Source organism: Ochotona princeps, chromosome 19, assembly GCF_030435755.1.
Source record: "Ochotona princeps isolate mOchPri1 chromosome 19, mOchPri1.hap1, whole genome shotgun sequence".
Lineage (NCBI taxonomy): Eukaryota > Metazoa > Chordata > Mammalia > Lagomorpha > Ochotonidae > Ochotona > Ochotona princeps.
The window spans coordinates 43,915,983-43,938,818 of NC_080850.1; the positions used below are offsets into that span (position 1 = coordinate 43,915,983).

At 41.9% G+C, this 22,836-nt stretch overlaps 1 protein-coding gene and 1 long non-coding RNA gene across 2 annotated transcripts in view; both read right to left on the reverse strand.

The window, feature by feature from the left end:
- LOC131482608 (uncharacterized) overlaps window positions 1-13,047 on the reverse strand; it is a 75,165-nt gene extending 62,118 nt beyond the window's left edge. Inside the window, exons 1-2 of the long non-coding RNA XR_009247157.1 lie at window positions 12,864-13,047; window positions 12,021-12,163 (exon numbers count right to left, since the gene is read on the reverse strand). This is a non-coding gene — a long non-coding RNA (uncharacterized LOC131482608). The remainder of the gene's footprint in view (window positions 1-12,020; window positions 12,164-12,863) is intronic.
- A 7,896-nt stretch (window positions 13,048-20,943) lies between these two features.
- Window positions 20,944-22,836, reverse strand: part of SRFBP1 (serum response factor binding protein 1) — a 38,227-nt gene continuing 36,334 nt past the window's right edge. Inside the window, exon 8 of the mRNA XM_012927333.2 lies at window positions 20,944-21,174. Coding sequence (XP_012782787.2) covers window positions 20,990-21,174 — 185 coding nt within the window. The 3' untranslated portion in view covers window positions 20,944-20,989. The remainder of the gene's footprint in view (window positions 21,175-22,836) is intronic.

Sequence of the window (22,836 nt, forward strand, 5' to 3'; positions counted from 1 at the left end):
ATGAGAAGTTGTAAAGCTGTAGCCTTTATTAAAAAAAAAAAGGTGAGTGCCATAATGGATTAAGCTTTGATTTGTGTCTGATATTCAATATTGGAATCTCAGTTTGAGTCTCAGACACTCAACTTCCTCTCCAGCGATCTGCTAAAGCACTTTGGAAGGCACCAGAAGATGGACCAAGTGGTTGCCTCTCACCCACACAAGAAACCCAGATGGAGTTCCTGGCTCCTGGCTGCAGCCTGGCTCATTCCTGGCCTTGGCAGCCAATGGGGGTGAGCCAGTGGATGAAAGATATTTCTCTCTCTCTCTGACTTTTAAATAAACAAGTAATCTTTTTAATATATTTAAAACTATCACCTGGATTATTGAATAGTACTATCCTTGCTCTATTTTATTATTGTTAACATCTTCCTGTCTGGTAAATAATTCAGAAACTAAACTCTATCACAAATATGTTCATGTAGGAAAAAAACATAGTAAATATACAGGTTAGTCCTATGTGTGATCTTAGGCACCCACTGGGGGTCTCCTGGTCTAGCAGGGACTACTATAACTAGAATTTCCTGCCAACAATTCGTTTCTTTGGCAGATTAACTAGGGCAAAAACATACCAGCTATGGAGTAAGGAAAATAGAGCCACGAAACCCAAAAACCGAACGATCAATAAAATGACCAAGAACACACCTGCCTACATTACTCTTACAGACAGAATGCTGTTGGCTGCCATTTGCTTTACATAAAACCAGAGCTTAGGGTGCAGCTGTATTTGTTAAGCAGAAGGATTCAATGTAACAACAGAGCCTGGAAAGAGATCATTCCTTTTGTTGTCTGTGTTGGATTTATTAAAAATCTTTTTCTATATAGTGCAGAAGCTTCTGGGTTTGATTTAGTCCTGCTTGTTTAGGTTTTTTTGTGGTGCCTATGCTTTGGAGGTCTTACCCAAGAGGCAGTTCCCTACACTAATGTTTTGGAGTATTTTCCCCATGTTTTCTCACAGTAATTTTATAGTCTCATGTCTTTGATGGATTTTGAGTTGACTTTTTTAAAAAAATTACTTATGTGTATTTGAAAGGCAGAGTTACACACACACACACACACACACACACACACACACACACACAAAATTTTCCATCCTCTGATTCACTTCCCAAATGGCCACAATGGCACAAGCTGATCATGATCACATCTGTAACCAGGAGCCAGGAGCTTCTTCTGGCTCTCCCACAAGGGTGCAGGGGCCCAAAGCCTTGTGCCATCCTCTGCTGCTTTCCCAGGACATAAGCAGAAAGCTGAAGTGGAACAGCAGGGACTCAAACCTGTGCCCATATGGACTGCTACTGCTCAGGCTGAGGCTTAGCCTACTATGCTGTGGCTCTGGCTCTTGAGTGGATTACATACACACACACACACAATCAAGTGGTATGAATTTCACGCTACTACATATGCATATATGCGCGTGTGTGTGTGTTCACTTTAGCAGCACCATCTGTTAAAGAGATTATCCTTACTCCAGTTTCATCTGACTACTTTTGTTAAAAATAAGCTGACTGTATGTAGGCAGATTAGTTTCTTGGGGCTTTATTTTGTTACACAGACCTACGCATTACTTTTTATGTCAGTGCCACACTGTTTTAATTATTACAGCTTTTTGTGGCATGTTTAAAATCAGATATGATGCCTCCAATTTGATTTTCCTTACTCAGGACCACATTGGCTATTCTATGATCTTTATGATTGCATGTGAACTTTAGGATTGCTTTTTCTAATTTTGTAAAGAATATGCTTTACATTTGATAGGGATACAGTGAATTTTTAGATTTTTAGGAGCTATAGACATCAGAACGATATTGATTCTTCCAGTCCATGAGCAATAAAACTTTCATACCTTTGTCAAACCAATGGCTTAGAGTGTTAAACTACTCTAGTTTGAAAGACTTGTGATTACTTTAAAAATGAATGCAGATGTGTTACATGGCCATTTTTCCATTCAATTATTGTTTGTAGCCATTGTTCATATTCCCATTAAACTAGGGCCTTTTTTACTTTTTACTTGTTGAACTTCTTTGTGAGACACTAAGCCTTTTAACTGTAATGTAAACTAACATGCTGTCTCAATGAGAGAAAGGAACAGGGAAGTAGGGAGAAAGGGAACAGGATCATATGTTTAGAATTGTGTCTATAAAGTAAATCTAAACTGATTAAAGATTAAAATGTCTTTCTAGTTGAATTTTAACAGTGTGAATGATCATGTCATACTTCCATATTTTAAAGCAGTACCGTGCTATTTTTCAATGTATATACACAGTTGAGACCTGTCATGCCAAGCAAGACATTGGGATTTCATTGTACATTAACGAACTAGGGTATAGCTTTCAACCTAGCTAATCTGAAGACTATATTACCAATTAGTCATTTACAAACTAGTGAATTTTATCATTTCCATACAGTTAGTAGTACAGTTAACCATTTTATATTGTTATGGTTTTTTTTTTTTTAAAGGAAGGATGATTACAGGTTGAAATAATCTTCTAAATATCTGCATTTCAGTTGCTATGGCTATGATTTGCAGGAAAAAAAATCTGGTAGTTGTCTCCATTTCACTGTGACTAGTTACTGGGACTTGTCATAAATTTGCTTGGTCCAAAGAGAAAGGCAAAGGCTCACCACTAAATCAGACCGTTGCTGTACTTTCTGCTTCATTGTGAATCAACTCCCTTCCTTTGGCCTTTTTTTTTTAAATTTTTTTTTTTTTTTTTATTACAAAGTCAGATATACAGAGAGAGGAGGAGAGACAGAGAGGAAGATCTTCCATCCGATGATTCACTCCCCAAGTGAGCTGCAACGGGCCGGTGCGCGCCGATCCGATGCCGGGAACCTGGAACCTCTTCCGGGTCTCCCATGCGGGTGCAGGGTCCCAAGGCATTGGGCCGTCCTCGACTGCTTTCCCAGGCCACAAGCAGGGAGCTGGATGGGAAGTGGAGCTGCCGGGATTAGAACCAGCGCCCCTATGGGATCCCAGGGCGTTTAAGGCGAGGACTTTAGCCGCTAGGCCATGCTGCCGGGCCCTCCCTTGGCCTTTTGTTCCTGAGGATGGAGCCCTTGTTCCCGTAGGATTTGGAAAATCTCGGTGTTCTGGAACAACTGCAGGGTGACAACAGGCTTGGGTGAGGGTCACACTGTGCAGACAGCTGTTCCATTATTCACACAGTAACCTCTCTGGGTAGTCTCAGCATTGATGAAAGCATACTTCAGCCAAAATGTAGATCCATGGACTTGTGGTTGGTGATCAGGTAAGATGGGAGTGCTGCAAGGTGGGATAGCTTCCTGAGGTTTCCAAAGACATCAGTAACTGTATTCCATTTGCCTTGCAGATCAGAGATCTGAGGTCCGAGGGATGGAGTGAGAAACACACGCAGTGTGGCTTCTCCATCAACTGTCTGGAACATGGCCGACCAGGCAAGATTTCCACCGAGTCCTAAGTGAACTGGAGTTGCCCTTCCGTCCACAGCAAAGTAGTCGGTTACTGCTGCAGAGTTGGAGAAGTTTCACCAGGAGCTAGGCCCATGTGGCATTATTTCTTGCTTTTTTACCACTGTTTGCTCAAGGGAATACTTCTGTGTAATGAAGATGTGGGGGGAGGGGAAAGCAAACACAATTTTCTTCTCTCTCCACATGGGTGAGTTTCATAATTTACCAGTAGGGGACCTTGAGAGATTCTATCTCGGTGTCATGGCAACAAGTGGCAAGTGTGAGTATTTAAACCTCAAACATTTACTCATTTGAATTTTCTAGCAAATCTAAGAACTGGATTTTCCTCACAAGAATATTTTGGGCCTTCCCTGAAGATCAGGACTTCGTTTTGACTCCTAGCTTCTGTCTACCCCAGCTGGGCTAAGTAGGGTTCTGGGGAGAGAAAGCGCAATCGAAATATCTGTCTCCATTTCCGTGTGTCTCTCTTACTCTGCTTTCCAAATAAATTTTTTTTAAACCAGGAAGTTTATTGTCAGGCAAAAAAAATTCTAAACTTCAAAACCACAAGATATCTTCATCAGTTCATGGAAAAACGCACATTAGCAAAAAACAAAAACAAACAAAAAACTATCATGGATTTCGGGATTAGGGGCACCAGAAATGAACATTTTAAAATTCTATTTTCTGGGCCCAGCATATGGCTCAGTGGCTAAAATCCTCATCTTACACATGCTGGGATCCCATATGGGTGCCTGTTTGTGTCCCGGCTCCCTGCTTGTGGCTTGGGAAAGCAGTAGAAAATGGTCTAAACCCTTAGAACATTGCAACAATGTAGGAGACCAGGGAGAAGCTCCTGGCTGGCTTCAGACTGGCTCAGTTTTGGCTGTTGTGGCACTTGGGGAGTGAACCAGGGAACGGAAGATCTTCTTCTCTGTATCTGCTTCTCTCTGTAAATTTGCCTTTCCAATAAATAAATAAATAAATAAATAAATAAATAAATTTCTTAAAGATTATATTTTCTTTTTTTTTAAGATTTATTTATTGTTATTACAAAGTCAGATATACAGAGAGAAGAGACAGAGAGGAAGATCTTCTGTCCAATGATTCACTCCCCAAGTGAGCCGCAATGGCTGGTGCTGCGCCGATCTGAAGCCGGGAACCTGGAACCTCTTCTGGGTCTCCCAAGCGGGTGCAGGGTCCCAAAGCATTGGGCCGTCCTCAACTGCTTTCCCAGGCCACAAGCAGGGAGCTGGATGGGAAGTGGAGCTGCTGGGATTAGAACCGGCGCCCATATGGGATCCCGGGGCGCATTCAAGGAGAGGACTTTAGCTGCTAGGCCACGCTGCCGGGCCCCTAAAGATTATATTTTCCATGAACATTTTGAAGCGCTTTTTAAATTACACTTTGAGTAAGCCAGCTCAAGGAGGTCATCAAAAAGTTTGGTTTGGGGATCCAGACAGCCTGTGGGTGCTCCTGGGTCCTTCAGAACTGCTTCGCACAGCAGGCCCAGGGTATCTCCGACAGTGCTGCACAGAGGCCCCACACGGTCGGGGATCCACGCAATAGATGTGCAACTCATTGCACCTGCCATGAGTGATCACTGCCGTATCCATTACCAACATTCATGGTTGTTCTCCAAAAAGCAAGCAGAATATTCCATAATGACCTAAATGCTTGCCTTAAATTTCATCAAAACTACTTCTTTCATGAATGTACTTCCTTAAATTAAATATCACTTAATGAAAATTTGATAATGCCTTTTCCCCCTTTTAGTAATATGAGATAGTTTTGGAACCTGATGAAAGATGTTCAAGGTGTTGTGCTCTTCCACCAGAAAAGCAAACGTTGGTTTTGGAGCTGTTTTTGTTGTGTGCATGTGTATTTTTTTTCTCATTAGGGTCAAGTGTAATTTTAACCTTACACAAGTGATCTGCTGATGGGAAAATTTTGACCTAGAACATTTTCAAAGGGGTTAGTTACTGGAAAGACAAGAAAGCCAAGGACAGGGGTAAGGTGGTTGTATTACAGGATTTACAGAACATTCTTCTCCCTCGGAGTTTTCTGTTTTCAGTCTGATTTCTTCATTTCCTGTACCCTCTGTCATAGTCATCTGGCCTCAGTTGCCCTGGTTGCCTGCTTTGCCAGTGTTCCCAAAGCCCTCTTCGAGCCACCCCATCCAGCTATCTCCCTTTGATCTCTGCTCCCCCAGAAGTGAAGAACTTGCTGTTAGAGGGAGAGGCCTCATGTTCCACCTTTGGAGGTGCTTTGCTTTTGAGGAGATTCACTTTTACCCATCTTCTCTTTTTACACCAGTAGCAGACAGCTACTGCTGCTTGTCTCACACCTGGGTTTCTCACTTTTTTAGTGAAGAAATGAGCACTAATGTCCTTCAGGAGAAACACCTGGTCCATATGGAAGTATTAATCGTGAGGTCCAACACCGAGGACAGATAGCGCCAGATCCCAAGCTGAATACATTGAATGGTGCTTTCTCCCCAACATTCTGATAACACACAGAGTGATTCAAAGTTTGGCAATGGTTACAATGATTGGCAGCCAGATGAGTTTCTAAAACATTAGTAACTAACATTTTCAGGGTCCTTTTTCAAAGAGCCAGAGGTACTTTGTATAGAATTCTACTTTCTAATTCCTTGGAGTGAGGTACTGTTGTTTACTTTGTTGTCTTCTAAGTATTTTCTATTCTTTCTCATTTACATGCCACTGGTCATTTTTTCTATCCTGAATTCCGATCCGAGAGTTAAAGCCATTTCAGCCCTGGACTTCCAGATAAGCATCCACAACAATGTCCATTGGAAAGGGTCATGTCATCCCGTTATGCTCTAACGCCCAGATCTTCTCACTTCGCTACACATTGGCTCTGGGTCTTAGATAGCCATATTCCTGTTGACAAGTTTTGTTACTTAGATTTTTAAAATATTTTGCTCAGAAATGGACATAATTTAATGAATCTCATTCCCCCCACTGGGATGAAAAATCATTTTTGTTAGTTTTATTGGAGTGATGTAGTTGGTGAAATTCACACTCTAAAATATGAGAGCTTTTAAAAATACCTGTATCTCCTAAAAAATAGCTAAAAATGGGTAGAGCAGCGTGTTATGCATTAGCATCATTTCACATCTACCTTGATATTGAACTTCAGAAAGATGTGGCTGTTACAGTCTGTACATGGACCCTGCAAATTCCTGTGTTGAAATCTTGAAATTCTAAGCTCGAGCTGATGGTACCAGGTGGGAGCTTGAGGGAGTGGTCAGATTGGGAAGGTGGAGCCCGTAGGAGATGAGTGCCTTAGCAGAATAGCCTGAGGGTGAAAATTTGCCCTTTTCACCAAGGGAGAAGTCAGGAAGACAACACTGTGGTCTCTAAGACGTGGGTCCTTAGCCGAGAGAGTGGGCCAGTACCTTTGTGTTTTACTTTCTATCCTCCTGAGCCTCTGTGGTTGACAATCCATCAGATACACGGCGTTCTGTCCCAACAATAAACAGAGCTGTGCAGGACACAGGCTATGCTCACACTCAGACATCATCACTGTGTGATGGTCCACAGGGCTCCAGACCCACACGGATCCGGTGACAGACAGAGGTAAATACTAGAAACTTCCATCAGCAAGTAACCAACACATGGGGAGAGGGAAAGAGAAACAAGACAAGTTTGCTATTTCTTCATTGTATCATACCTGGAGAAAAAACGAAGTATGAACTCTTTCGCCTATTCTTTTTTTTAATATAAAAATAAAACCTAAGAAAAATATGAAAGGACTTCAAAAAGTTTGTGTGAAAAAAGGAATTTTAAGAAGATCATTTTGATGAAAAACAAATTTGAAATCCATGCCCAGTTTCATTGCATGAGTTTCCTTAAGATCTCTCTCATGCTCGCAGTCAATGGTTTCCTTTGGCACAAAAATAATTACCATGGAATTCCATGTTCCATGAACTTGTTGAACTATGCTCAGACCACCAACTGATCGTATTTGAGGGAAGCAGCTCAAAAGGAGAAGAAATACCCCAGCTATTACCCTGAAAGGCAGTAAGTCGGCAGCATCTAAACCAGTAATGCAGAATAGGCACCACGGCCAAAGCAGGCACTTCGCTTTCTCTGCAGATATAGCCTCCTGATCGCGGCAGGATCAGGCATGATCTGCTGACATCACAGCGCCAGCTACTTCCGTGTTCACATCCAAGCTGGGTAGCTGCTAGGGAGCCAGTGACCGGCAACCCCTGGAACATTTGCCTTCCCTCCTGTTACGGCAGACGTTTGCTGATCTGTGTTCCAAAGCAATGCAGCATATTAACTGCAGCATGAAGAGTACAGCTAGGATGATAGTGATATATTTTTTATAGTGAAGGAAAAAAAGTCATTAAGGTTTGTGACTCTACTCATTTCAGAATGAGACTCAATGAAAGGTGTGGTTTTTATGAAGGGTTTCCATGAATAGATCATCATTACAGATTGTGGCAAAAGATGCATCTTGGCAAGTAGGAAAACATGGTGCTGATGCTGTGGCACAGTGGATGAAGCCATTGCCTGTTGTGCTGGCATCCCATAGGAGCAAGTTCGAGTCCTGGGTGATCCACTTCCAATCCTGCTCCATCTTAATGTGCCTGGGAAAGCAGGAGAAGGTGGCCCCTGTCCTGGGCCCCTGCCACCCTTACGGAGATGTGGAAAAAGCTCCTGGTTCCCGGCTTTGGCCCGGCCCAGCCTCAGTCACTGTGGCTATCTGGGGGATGAGCTACTGGGTGTAAGATTTTCTTTCTCCTCTCTCTTTTACACCATACCTTTCAAATAAATGAATATCTTCCAAATAAATAAAAGTCTTTAAAAAAGACAAAAAAAAGATAACAAAGTCAAAGATAAAAATTGATGAACTGATATATATGTGTGTATTTATATGTAAATCTATATAAACACTGGCAATGTAAAGCCGAAATTCTAATTTCTAATTTGAAGGAAAGTATTTGCTATAATTGCATGCAAGAGATTAAGAGAGAACGCATTTTTTGAAGAAGTGTGTAGACTTAAGAGACTATTTTTTTTTAAAGAAAATATGTGCTTTACAATTAAAGGGTAATCACCAAAAAAAATTTACAAAAACAGAGAAAGAAAACTGGAACATTTTAGATGTACCTGTAAAAGGGTAGAAAAAGAAAAGAAACATAGCCTAGAAATCACAATGACTTAGAACTTAATACATGGTTAAAACAGCAACAGAAACAAACAAAAAAACTGCATCTCATTTAGGGAAACTGCAAATGAATGAAAAAAAGTAAGACGAGAATATGTAAAATAAAAATAAAATAGTCCAAATCTACAAAAAAGGCTTTAACAAAAAGTTACATTGTTTAGCTCTACAAATTAGTTCATGTAAAAATCTGAACAGATAAATGGATTATATACATTTAGACAAAGTTGTCAAAATGCACCAGGAACATTTTTGGGCTTATTTTACTGTCTTTAAAAGAAAAAAAAAAAAACAAAAAACAAAACAACCGAAAAGAAATTGGAGATCCCTTTTCATTGAGGCTTACTTACAAGACATCTGACAAAAATCTCTTCTTCATTTTTAAAAAAGAATTACATGAATAAGATCTTAACATTGTAAAACAACTGTCTAGATCTCAAATGGGAAGCAGCAGAACGCTGTCAAAGAAAGAGTAATCGAGGCAGTGGCTCTCAGTGCTGTTACTTTAAATTCAGCTGCAGAGAGCAGCCTTTCCAAAGAGGAGGGAGAAGAATGACACAAGTTAGAAGGAAGCAAAACTGCTAGTGTCTGTAGGTAACGGATGCTGAATCTGGAAAGATCCAGGAGAATCAAATGAATGAATGTCCCCAGACGTGGGAGTTTCACAGGGTGGATGAGAAAACTACCAATCTACAGAATTTCTGTCTTTGTTTACGCCAACAAAAACCCATAGAAGATAAAAGACCAGACTTTTTTTTTTTTTAATAACACTAATACCAAAGCCAAAAGGTAAATGCCAATAAGAATGATTTACAAGCTCAGGCAGGGTTAGAGCAAATTCTTTGAACGGCTCCCACGAACCAGTAACAAAAAGATAAAAGAACAGCAGATAAATGCACTAATCAAACCAATTCACAGAAACCAACACACCAACAGCTAGGTTCATTATTCTCGCTTTAAATTGACTGCAGTAATCTGCAAATGGACCTCTCCCATGCTGCCTAGTAATTATAGTGTTTTCTTAATTCCATCATTGCACTATACTTTTCCCGAGGAGTAATTCATACCTTTCCTTCTAGAACCAAACATTCATGTCCTCTCCCAAACTCATTCCCCACTACTGTTACTCAAGCCCAAGCCAACTTGTATCGCAGGGTTATTTGAATATCCTCTTAACCAGTACCTGCAGCTATTCAACTGTGTGAGTCATTGATTAACTAGATAGCACACACATCACATCACACATCATATTTATCTAAGTCCCATCACATATATATATACACAGCTACCCAAAGTTTTAATCAAACATTTGTTCAAAAAGCAAATATTTCACGAGTGTCTACTGTTGTAAAGCCGTGTTCAGTCTTGGAATAATGAGATGGGCATTTGGCATAGTGCTTAAGATGTTGCTCAGGAAAACCTGATTGGATTTCCAGTTCCTAGCAAGCCTCAGCTATTTGAGGGCAGTTGGCAAGTTACCCAATGGATGGTAAATAAATAAAACTTGGGCTGGCATTGTGGTACAGCAAGTTCAGCCATTGCCTGCAGCACCAGCATCCCATATGGCCGCTAATTAGAGTCCTAGGTGCCAGTTAGAGTCCCAGCTGTTCCAATTACAACGCTGTTCCTTGCTCGTGTGCCTGGGAAGTAGCAAACCTGACCCAAGGTCTTGGGCTCCGGGCTCCTGGCTTCAGCCTGGCCCAGGCCTGGCAGCTGTGGCCATTTGGGTTCTGAACCAGCAGATGGAAGATCTCTCCTCTATCTCTGTAACTCTGCCTTTCAAATGAATACATAAAGCAAATTAAAAAAAATACAAATGTTTTTTGGCAACCAAGAAGAAAACAAGATGCACACAGCCAGGATTCAGCAGGGTAGGGATAACTCTAGACTTCTCAATGTCACGTGATGTGTATCCCTGCAGAAAAGTAGAGAGAGAGGCAGAAAGGGAGAGAGATCGCTTGCTGACATCTGAGCAAATACTTGCAAAAGTGAGGAAAGGGGCTTTCCAGGTGGAGAACAGAAATTTCCAAACTCAAGGAGGTACAGTCTCGGTATGTTAATAACGCATTTACAGTGCTTAATAAGATCTGGCTATTGCTTCTTTACCTCGGCAAGGCCCATAAGAAATTCAGAATTCACAGCTATTTCATATCTGAATGAAATTGGTTCTTGGGGGCATATGTGGAAATCCTGAACTTTCTGTCTATGATAGAGAGCTAAGTTAGCCATTGAGTATTCATAACATGTTTGGTTTAAAAATAAACACAAATAACCCTCTTCCCTTCACTGACCCCCTAAATTTTGGCTCTCTTTACTGAAAAACATCCTTTTAATTTTTATCCGGAAAACAACATAGAGAATAAGTTTCTTTCAAAACAAGTTTTCCCTTGAAGAGAAACACATGTTCAAAGTACAAACAACATTCCTGTACCCAATTTATGCTGCTTAATTTCTGCAGGATGATATCATACGGAGGCTTATGAATATGTTCCTTACATAGTATTTTCTGTATAATTCCTTAATTTGGGTTCATTTACAGAAGCACACCCATAATTTTATGTAACTAATTCTGGACCAAAAATATGTTGAAATCCAAATGCCTCCCAGAAACAGGTAATTCCTATCAGCAATAAAAAAAAATAAATATTCCAACATGATTTTATAAAATTAAATTTGACAGCTGATTTTAAAATTTATTTGCAAAAATAATTGCGTAAAGATAACATCAAGGGTAAATCAACCTGCAGGTTTTCAAATTAACATAGAGACAAAAAAAAGTACATAATGAAGTTTTATGTCAGATAAACAGAAAGTCTGTGAATAGTCCTCTAATTGTGATATACATATATTTCATTTTAGGATTATTAGTTGAAAGGCAGAGTGGCAGTGGGGAAAGGGAGCCACAGAGAGAGAGAAAGATGGCCCATCCACTGCTTTGTTCCCCAAATGGCTGCAATAGTTGGGGCTGTTCCAGGCTGAAACCAGAAGCTCCATCCAGCTCTCCTGCATAGGCAGCAGGGGTCATCTGCTGCTGCCTTCCCAGGTATTCATTATCTGACTTGGAAGCACAGGGTCCCAGACTCAAACAAGCACTCATGCTGACATTGGAAATGGCAGCGCACCCTTCTGGGCCACAGTGCTGGCCCTTGGAGGTCAACATTTCAATGAATCAACAAGGAATGACCGATGTACTCAAAAGCAACATTACAACAATGCTCATTTAAAAAAATAGTTACATCTCAACCATGTATCAGAAAGGTATTAGAATGGGACTCAGGGGAGTTAGCTATTACTTTAGTTTGGGTTATTTTAATAGCTAAAGCCTGTGAGTCCCAGTGGTTTAACCAAATACTCACTAGTTCTTGTCTGTGTGAGCTTCAGCAGGTGGCTGGATGGTTGGGGAAGGATCAGCTCCACATTACTCTTCAGAATCAGGCAAACAGAAACTTGACCATCTTCAAATTCTGTCTTTAAGCTTGCCCAGGAAGTTAACTTCTAGCTGGGAAACAATGGAAGAAATGTGGATGCCTAACTGGAACGCTTTGTGGGGCAGGTGAAAATCATGTCGTCATTTGTATCCCTACTCAGCTGGAGAGCATTTCCCAAAGAAGCTGGGGAAGGTAACTTAGCCAGGTGCCCAGGGAAACAGACACAGTGAACACTTTGCCAGTTTCTAACACAGAAGATCCTTTCTGTTACTAAATATTCTACCAACCGCTAAGAGTATCTTTCTTATTCTCCAAGTGAGACAGACAATCCGAAGCTTTACCCAATTACTGCAACCAGCTCAGAGTCCAAAATCTCTGAAGAACGCAAGATTGTTCTCCTCAGAGGTGAGCATGTCTTTTTCAAGTCCTACAGCCCTTGTGAAAATCTCTCCTCTGCCACTATACACACAGGCAGGCATCCACAGATGAGTGAGAACAGGAGATTGTGATGTGAACTGGCACCTTGGTGAGAGCATGAGAGAGGCCCAGACAAGGCAAAGGTGTGTGCTCATTACCTACACCCACCTAGCAGGCTTTCCAAGTCCTCTAACTTGGAATCAAAGGCATTTCCTTGATTCACAGTTTGCTATCTGGGAGGAACTCCTTGCTCTTCTTGCTAGCTCTTTCCTCGTGGAGGTTCTCTTTTCCACAAACAATATTTGAAATACACAGTGCAGAGGGCACCCGCTTTTGACAACTTTTGCAGTCCACCTCTTCCTTGAGCAATCTGAGAGCTCTCAAAATCTTAAGGATAGGAAGTTCAAAGGTTGCTCAGATAAAATCTTGATTTCTTTGGGACTGCAAGTTTTGAAAATTTTTGTTTTTGAGAAATCTGCTCAATCACACACACTACTAACATTTCCCACAATTCTGCCACAAGCGTGCCTGCATTGCCTGTTCTTTTACTTTCATGCCTTTAATCCATAATGGATAGGACGAAACTCCTCGCTCTCACTCAAGTCTATGTTAGTGTCACACACCTTACTGGACCTTTGTGCACATCCGTTTATCATTTCTGATCAGAAGCAAGGAACTTTCCACTCAGTTTTTTTTTTTGCTTGCAAATTGCAAACGTTTGCCACCAGCCATCTCTGCCTTTTGTATTTCTATTGCCTCGATGAACGCAGAGAAAGTGAGAGCTGGACACACAGAGAATCAACACTCAACAGTCTCACTTTGGAATCTCCTCTAGGCCTGCGGGTGCCGTAGGTTTTGCCACTGTGTGTTTCCTGGCCCTGGACTGGGACTTTCTTCCTCATCCTCGTCTAGACCATGTATTTGGCATTTTTTTTCTTCTCCACTCCTCCTGCATCCCCTCCATCTCCCTTTTTTCTTCCTTTTCCTCTGTCCTCACCTCCTCCTCCTTCCTCTTAGCAGTATTTCTCTTCCAGCACCATTTTTTTTTCCTTTAAAATCTTGCTACATGCGCACCATTTTACAACCACATTCCAAATTCTCATTGGTTAAATACAACTCATGCATGCTTGATCCTGACATTACATAGCTTAAGTGGATTATACCTCCTCACATTCATTTAGGCCAATAACTTTTCTTTGTGCTAAAAAGAGGGTTATCTAGTGTTTCCCTATAGGTGCTGGCACCCAGGCAAAGGAGGAAAGAATGGAAGCTGTGAAATGTTACAGAGCAGACCTACAATTGTCTTACATGGTTTTCAACCATAATCCAAAAGTAACTCTTGGGTTATATGGCTTAAACCTAACTTTCACAGGTTGGGAAATGCTGATTAGTTGTGTACTGATTTGGTTAAATAACTTGCAAATATCAAAATGAACATGGGCAAGTTCTAGATCAAGAGCTAAGTGTAAATATAAACCAACAAACATACAAAAATACTGAATTGTGTGGAATGCCAGAGGATTCACCCTACTTGAAGCCAAGTCAACAAGCCTGCCAGTTTCATGGATGCTGACAGAATGAGATCCTGAATCAGACAGAAAGAATTGTATTACTCATGGTCAAAGCCACAGAGCATGACCATGGCATTTGTGGGGGTCCCTGGGACCATGGTGATTCACTGGCATGATTCATAGGACTTGGAACAGGCTGCAGTGTTCACAGAATGGTTTATTGCAGTCAGAGGATGCAGATCATAACAGACAGAGAAAAGCCACCTGGTGTAAAATTTTAGGAGGAAGGAGCAAGCTCTGACATGTCCATGTCGCCCACCTGGGAAGCTCATCTGAGCTAGAGTACCTGGGCTCCGACAGGGTTTGTCACACAGGCATGGATGACCTGGTGCTCAGACTCGAGCTGTCCAGAGCAGATACTCAGCATCAACTGTCCACTATAAATCACTCTGTACAATAAACTATCTGATCAGACAGAAGCAGATGGCTGAAGGCCTCACACATACAGAAGCATTATCAGAACTGCTAGTTCAGAACTCATCTCCCAGGACAATCTCAGGAATGTGAAGCATCAGGGACCCAGGCCTGCAGAGTTAACCCCTACTCTCCCCAGGCCTAAAGGACCCTTGTTAAATACTGCACTGTAAGCAACACTGAGCTCCACTGAGTTTTGTCCTAGGTTATATGTCACTCATCGTTTGAGTTTGCGTGTTCGTGGGAAAGAGCTACGTGAACAGTGAATATGGCTTGCCTTCTTGGCTTACTTAGCAAGGACCTGCAAGGATGCTCAAGGCTTTAGCATAGTACCTTTTCCAACAAAGGTAAACAGGCTCTTCTACTCAAGATATAAGCACAAGTGGGAAAGTTGAGGTGACTGATGGGTTACATAAAACACTTCTGTAACATCAAAAGCAATTGCAAATGAGGTTGGTGCAGAGAACTCTCACATTATTCTCACTCTGAACATTTAAAGCAGATCCATGACAACATCCTAACATTTCTGGAAACCACTGGAGATCAGGTGGTAGGGAAACCAGCCAACCAATGCAGGGAACTATAGGCAACTCCTTCTAGTGACAAGATGAGAGGTCAAGCTCACCTGTGACAACACCAGGAGTAATACGGGGTTACCTCAGAGGTAACAGGCAGTGGGCCAGGCCGACTATGGGCTGACTTGAGCTGCAGCCGCTCCTGGGCTCTTGGAGATGAGTCTAGGTTGGGCCATCAGGATGAAGACTGGGCAGAACAGAGAAAACTCCTCATGTGCAGGCCTGACCAAGGAAAGACAGCTGCTGCAGAAAGCATTAAATTCCCACCGGGACCCCTTTTCCCTCCTGAAAAAACACAAAAGGCCAGAAGTCACAGCAACAAGGACTCAGATCAAGAGTGTGGCTTGTGAAGGGGTTAAACTAAAAAAATCAGCTGCTACACCTGGTTGGGAAGAGGCAGAAAGCCATTCTGCAACCAGAGCAACAGGGACTCCCCCCTAAGACCAGAGTCCCCGATTGTATGGCTTAATCATGCAGTAGCCAACATCTAAATGTAAAATACCTTACTGTCATGGGAATTTATGGGGACGCAAGCCTTTGTCATGCATTCCTACTGTAGTGGAAATAACAAATTGTTACAACCTGCCTGATATGGAAATGGCAATTGTTGACAAACAATATACAACTTCTGACGTAACATTCCCACTTCTAGGAATTTACCTCAACGACATGCCTCTGACAGTGTGAAAACACACAATTGCTTTCTCAAATTTACTTTGAAGCAGTATTTTTTAACAGTAGAATCTATAGGGCAACTGAACATTCTTGCATATGAGGAAGATCTCGGAACAGGTTAGACTGCCTGGATATGTACGTCAGTGATAAAAAGCAAAGTATTTAAAAAAAAAAATTTAGGGAATGCTAACTTGTATAAGAGGGAAGGAAGAAATATATATATATATTTAATTCATTTGTGCAAATGGAAACACAGGACAGATATACCGGAGATGAGTAGGATTCGAGGGGAAGGGGGTGACTGGGAAGCAACAGAAACAAGGCAAAGGTGGCATTGCTACCCTTTGAGGGTAGTTAGTTCTTACAAACTAATGTATGAAATATGCTAATGTTTTACATGCATAAATAGGAGCAATTAATGAAGGAGGAGAAATAATTAAAATACTATCAGACACACCTAACTTAAAAGGCCTTTCAGGAAGGGGGCAAATAAAACACCCAGGTCACTTTCCAGTATTTTAAAAATTGGAATATAACTCACTCACCAGATATTTACCCTGGTACATAATTCTGTAGATTTTGAATAAGCACTGCTACCCAGTTCCAGAATATTCACTTTTCCACAAATGTCACATCACCCAGCACACACACATTTTCTCCCTTTCCTAGCTCTGGGCTGTCACTTAATCTATGTTTAAAAATTCACTCATTTTAGACACTTTATGTAGTGGAACCACACTGGTCTTTGGTAGTATAATTTCCTATCAAGGCTCATCCGTTTCATGTTGTGTAGTAATACTCCCATTCCTTTTCATGGGTAAATAATATTCCATTGTAGGAATACCCCACGTTTATCCATAATTGGTTAGTGCATATTTGGATAGTTTTATCTTTCTAGATTTTATAAACAATTGACTATTTTTTTCAAGTTTTTACGTGAACTTTCTCAATTCTCTTGGGTTTGTTTATTATTATTATCATTTTGTTTGAAAGTCAGATATACAGAGAGGAGGAGAGAGAGAGGAATATCTTCTGTCCATTGATTCACTCCCCAAGCGACAGCAACGGCTGGAGCTGAGCCAACCTGAAGCTAGGAGTCAGGAGCTTGGAACCTCTTCCAGGTCTCCCATGCGGGTGAAGGGTCCTAAGACTTTGGGCCATCCTCGACTGTTTTCCCGGGTCACAGGAGGGAGCTAGATGGGAAGAAGAGCCGCCGGGATTAGAACCAGTACCCATGTGGGATCCCGGCATTCAAGGCGAGGACTTTATCCACTAGGCTACAACGCTGGGCCCCTCTTGGGTAAATTTGGGTCACCTGAGTCTCCTGGGTATCTCTGTTAGTGTATTTGGAGGTGTACTACAGGTCTCTTGAGAATTTTTCATTTTTGTTCTGTTCCTTAATTAAACTGGGTAATTTCTACTAACCTATCTTAACAGTCCCCAAATCTGCTTAAGTCTACTGCTGTTGCACTTTAATTCCAGTGACTGTATTTTTCAACTTCAGAATTTATTTTTGGCCCTTTAAAATTTCTATTCCATTCATGATAGTCTTTGGTAAAACACTGTTCTTAGAATTTTTTAGATTTAGCTTCCTTTGGTCCTGTGAATATATTAAGTGATCTTGTTTAATGTCTTCATTGAGCATGTCGAAATTCTGGGCTTCCTCAAAAAAATTTCTACTGACTGATGATTTCCCCCGATACAGGGTTGCTTTTGGGATTACCTCATTATGCAAACTTTCAATATAATTGTACAGCTCTTTAAGTCAGATCTCATTCAACTTTGGGATGACTGCTATTGCTGGTTTTTGCTGTAGACTTCCAAGTTACTCTGGTGAAGTCTGCATTCTCTGTAATGGACAGAGGCTGAAGTCAGTGTCATTTAGCTGAGTGGTGTGCTAATGCTTGGAAAGAAATTTCCTTAAATTTCTAGAATCAATACTTAGTTGAGGGGGCCCTCCGTGATAGGATACACCTTTACCACTTTGCCAGAAGTTGAGGATTCCTTTAAGCTTCACTGTGTCTTAGCACTCCGCCATCAGCTAGTCTAGAGAAATCTTGGTAATTCCCCAAGTATTCACGGAGTTCTGTGAAGGTGTGCCATCTCCTGGACTCCAAGAAACATTTCTGAACTTATCACAGTCCCTAGGCAGACCGGACTCTCCAGTTTCCTCCTATGCTTTCTGATTAACTTGCACCAACTGCTACTCTGCCTGAGGCAGTTTCAATGTTAATTATTTTTGAAAAGATATCTCAGGCAAAACCTTACTGCACTGACCAAGCCTCACTCAGATTCTCTGAAGAGTCTTGCAAGGGGGTCTTCCAGTAAATGACTAGACAGGTCAAATAACAGTAAAATATGTCTTTGAAGAAGCTCCAACACTCTTAGCCTCCCTCCAGTGATGCCAGCCTGGTGGTTTTCCACTCTGGTTTCAAGGCTAACATGCATCTGGGGACTAGAAGATGGAAACAGAGCAAGTGAAGATGTCACAACCATCAAGATTCACATGTTTTTCTTGAAAAAAAAAATACTCCTTGGCTTGCCACAATCCTTTAAACGCAGAGTTCTGGAAGAGTTTATTCTGACAATTCGGGTAGTTTCCTTAAGCTTTTATAGACAATAATTTCCTGCTGTCTATACTCCATCATTTTTTTTCTTGCTGTTACTACACAGTAGGAATGCTTCAAACAATTCTGAGATTAACTAGGGTTCAGTGAGTTGGTCTGTACTATACAAGCATCACTTTATAGTTCTAAAACTATTTTCTATGAACCAACTTTCTCAGAGGTAAAGAAACAACTTATAAAATTAAGCACAATGGGCTTGGCGTGATAGCCTAGTGGCTAAATCCTTGCCTTGCATTCACTGGGATACCATATGAGCACTGGTTCTAATCCCGGCTGTTCCACTTTCATCCGGCTCTCTGCTTGTAGCCTGGGAAGGCAGTATTAGATGGCCAAAGCCTTGGGACTCTGCATCTGCATGGGAGACCTGAAGAAGTTCCTGGTTTTGGACTGGCTCAGCTTTGGCCACTGCAGCTGCTGGGGGAGTGAATCAACAGGTACAAGATCTTTTTGTCTCTCCTCTCTGTAAATGTGACTTTTCAATTAAAACAAAATAGACCTTCAAAAAAAAAAAATAATGAAGCACAATTTGAACTTCGACATAAATACTGAAGGACTCATATTCATGACCATGGTGGAATAACAGTGGCTGTGGAATTGTCCCTTTAAACGACTACTAAAAGTGAGCAAAACATAAAACGATGGTGTTCAGACAACTGGCAACAGCCAGGGTCTAGAGCAGAGTGCTGTACAGTGAGTGTATTAGCTCAGTGCCTGAAGACTTCACAGGATGGTGAGAGCAGAACAGGACCATGCAGCCTATGGGACGGGAGAGTCAGGAGTTGAGAGTTTGGGCAGATCAATGTGACTGCAAGTTGTGAGGCAGTGTGGAGCATACAGACACACAGAATGAATGTGCTCTGGAGACGTATAAAAGGGTGCCCTTATAAAAGGGTCCCCCAAGGCTCCAGTCGAGGATTGTCTGTGACCTCAGAAGACTGTAGTAGACAAACTATCAGGTGACAAGGACCAACTGAGCCCTAGATGAAGGTTTTTCAACCTTACTACTCTTAATATAGGCTGGAAATTTGCGTTTTTACTTTAGAAAGTATGGCAGCATGCATGGTGAGTACTGTACGTGGCACACCCTCTTTCCCTAGTGACAACAGAAAATATCCCTGGATGTTGCCCACTGTGCACGGGGCTGGAAGGAGGGAGCTGCCCCAAGCTGAGAGTCACTATCATAGACTAAGGGCGATTTTGGACTCTTGTTCACAGGGCAGAGTGTGGTTAAAAGAGCTATGCTTAAGTAATTGCACTGTATCCCAGAACCAAGTTCAATAGGTCTTTGCAGCTAACAAAATCTAGCAACCAAGAAATGTAAATCTTTTCCCTCTTCTGACTGGAGTAAGATCTGGGGAGACCTGGCCATGAGGGCACCATCCTCAGCCAGTCCAGAAAATTCTCTGATGAAGCACAGATGCATTTCCTTTCATCCTGTCAATCTGAAATTAGGTCAAAATAAAAAAGTAAAGAACACGTTTTCAACACACAAAAATAATTTTCTTACTATCTACCCTGAATTCCATTATTCTAATTATCTCAATTCTTAACTTTTAATCTAGACAGTAATTACTAGACAGCTTGTTAAATCTAGTCATCCGATGACCTTCTGTGCTAATAACTTGCAGGATATGAGACCTTTATTTTGCAATTTAAAACTTTTTTTAAAAAAGATTTATTTATTTTATTACAAAGTCAGATACACAGAGAGGAGGAGAGAGAGAGAGGAAGATCTTCTGTCCACTAATTCACTCCCCAAGTGACTGCAATGGCCGGTGCTGCGCAGACCTGAAGCCGGGAACCCGGAACCTCTTTCAGGTCTCCCACACGGGTGCAGGGTTCCAAAGCTTTGGGCCGTCCTCGACTGCTTTCCCAGGCCACAAGCAGGGAGCTGGATGGGAAGTGCAGCTGCCGGGATTAGAACCGGCGCCCATATGGGATCCTGGCACATTCAAGGTGAGGACTTTAGCTGCTAGGCCATCGTGCTGGGCCCTTAAAACCTTTTAATTATATTATTTAATTGAAAGGCAGCAGCACAAAGAGTAAGACATCTTGTCTACTGGTTCACTGCCCAAATATCCATAATGGCTGATGCTGGGCCAAGTCTAGGAGCCTGGGTCCCCATGTGGATTCCCACATTGGTGGCAGGGTCCCCAGGGCATGACCTCTTGCCTCCCAGTGTGCGTACCAGTAGGAAGTTGGAATGGGAAGCAGGGCCGAGATGTGCACTCAGGTTTTCTGACATGGAATACAGGCATTCCTAGGGACGCCACACCTGCCTGAAAACATGGAATTTGGTTAACATCATTTAGTTAGCCAAGAACCTTTAAATTTCTCCTAGAGGAGAAAACCGAAAAAAAACCAAGGAAAACTGGGAAGGCTTTTTCGGATCCTGCTCTCCTTTGAGGAAACAGCACTGCTGTGCGGAGGGGAGCATCCTCCCCCCTCCAGGTGGGCACCCACAGCCATACAGGTTGACTTACGAAAGATAATTTGGATGCAAGAAGGAAAAAGACAAACATATTCTACCTTTTTCCAAGGAGGTATTAAACGTTCATTTAAATAGGCGTGTTAAAGAAAAAAATTATTTTTTAATTTACAAAAGAAGGTACCACTAATCAATCATCAAAAGTAATTTTTTTCCCCTGAAACACAGCAATGTTCGACTGTTGCTCCTTCCGCTTCCTGCTCGCCTCCCAGGAAGGATGCAGGGGCAGCTGCGCCGACTGTTTCGTGTTTTGTGGCCCTTTCTGTGCGTTCTTCCGGAACTGACTCTTGATTTGAGGTTCATCTCGTGTGAAATCTACAAAGGGAAAGGAAAATCAATTTTTAAAAGTTAGCTGCCTACACCTAATAATATTCAAATCACTAATAGAGGAAGAAATCTGGTTTTTTGTTTTTTAATGGCACATGTCACAATTTAAAACTGAAATTCAACAGAGAACAGCATGAACCTGACACCTAATATACTGGAAGTTAATTTTGGGATATAGAGGGTGCTTCAGTAAGTTGTGGCAAACATGTATTACAAAAACACTGCATTTAGTACAAATTTTTTGTGCCAAATATGCCTTAATTCCATTTTCCACAAACTTTCTGAGGTCCACCTGCACTTCCTACTACTTGCTACAGAAACTGAGTGTTGTAATGCTCATTATGTTGTGTGATAATATTCACAAAGCATAAGTTAAAAAAAATTAGTTCACCATCCCGTATTTTCAAAGGAATGTTACCAGCTTATAATAACTAAGTAAGGACCACATGCAGCCAGAAAATTCAGGTCTTAACACTGTGGCCTTGGGTCCGGTGGGATGGCTCAATAACTAAATCCTTATTTTCCTAGAGTCAGGATCCCACAAGGGTACCGGTTCATGTTCCAGCTGCTCCACTTCCATTCTAGCTTCTTACTGATGGCCTGGGAAAGCAACAGAGGATGACCTAAAGCTTTGGAACCCTGTACCTGCTTGGGAGACCAGCAAGAGGCTCCTGGCTCCTGGCTTCAGATTGGCTTAGCTCTGGCCATTGCGACTACTTGGGGAGTGAATCAGTGGATCGAGGATCTTTCTGTCTCTCCTTCTCTCTGTAAGTCTACCTTTCCAATAAAAAATAAATCTTAAAAAACAAACACAAACAAAAGGTCTGAATAGACAATTCCCAAAAGAAGGAATACAAATGGTCAACAAAATCATTAAAAAAAAAAAGATTAAAGATTGATTCATTAGCTATCAGAGAAAGGAAAATCAAACAGAATCACAATGAGGTCGTCTCACCTTGTTACCCACACTATGATCAGAAAACACTGGGCAGTGCTGTGGCCGTGATGGGCAAGCTGCTGCCTGCAATACTGGTATCCCATGTACATGTTAGTTTATGTCCTGGCTGCTCTGCTTCTGATGATCCAGCTCCCTGCTCATTCACCCGGGAAAGCAGTGCAAGATGGCCCAGTGGCTGGTTGCCTGCGCCCACACGGGAGACCTGGAGGAAGTTCCTGGCTCCTGGCTTTGGTGTGACCCAACCAGAGCCCCAGCCTCAGCCACTGAAGCAACTTTTAGATCTCTTTAAGATCTCTCTCTCTGCCCCTTTAAGAACAATTTTTTTAAAAAACAAAAATAAACAAATGCTTAGTGAGGACACCAAAAAAAACTCTCAGATGCATGGTTGGGGAGTCTGAGGTAGTCCTGTACCCAGGCAGCGCTCAGGGGATTGCTGTATCCAGCCAAACACACACAGCCTCTTCTCAAGAACACCTACCCCATCATCTCTCTTCACTCAACACCAGCCGAAATGGGCAGTTTTACAAATCTGAAGCCAGGATCAGTGAGCTTCTTCCAGGTCTCCCACGTGGGTGCAGGATGGGAGGTGGAACAGGAGACTAGAACAGGCATCTAGATGGGATACCAGAGTTGCAGGTAGAGGATCAGCCTGCTGAGCCACTGTGCCTGGCCCTACGCCACCATTTTCATCG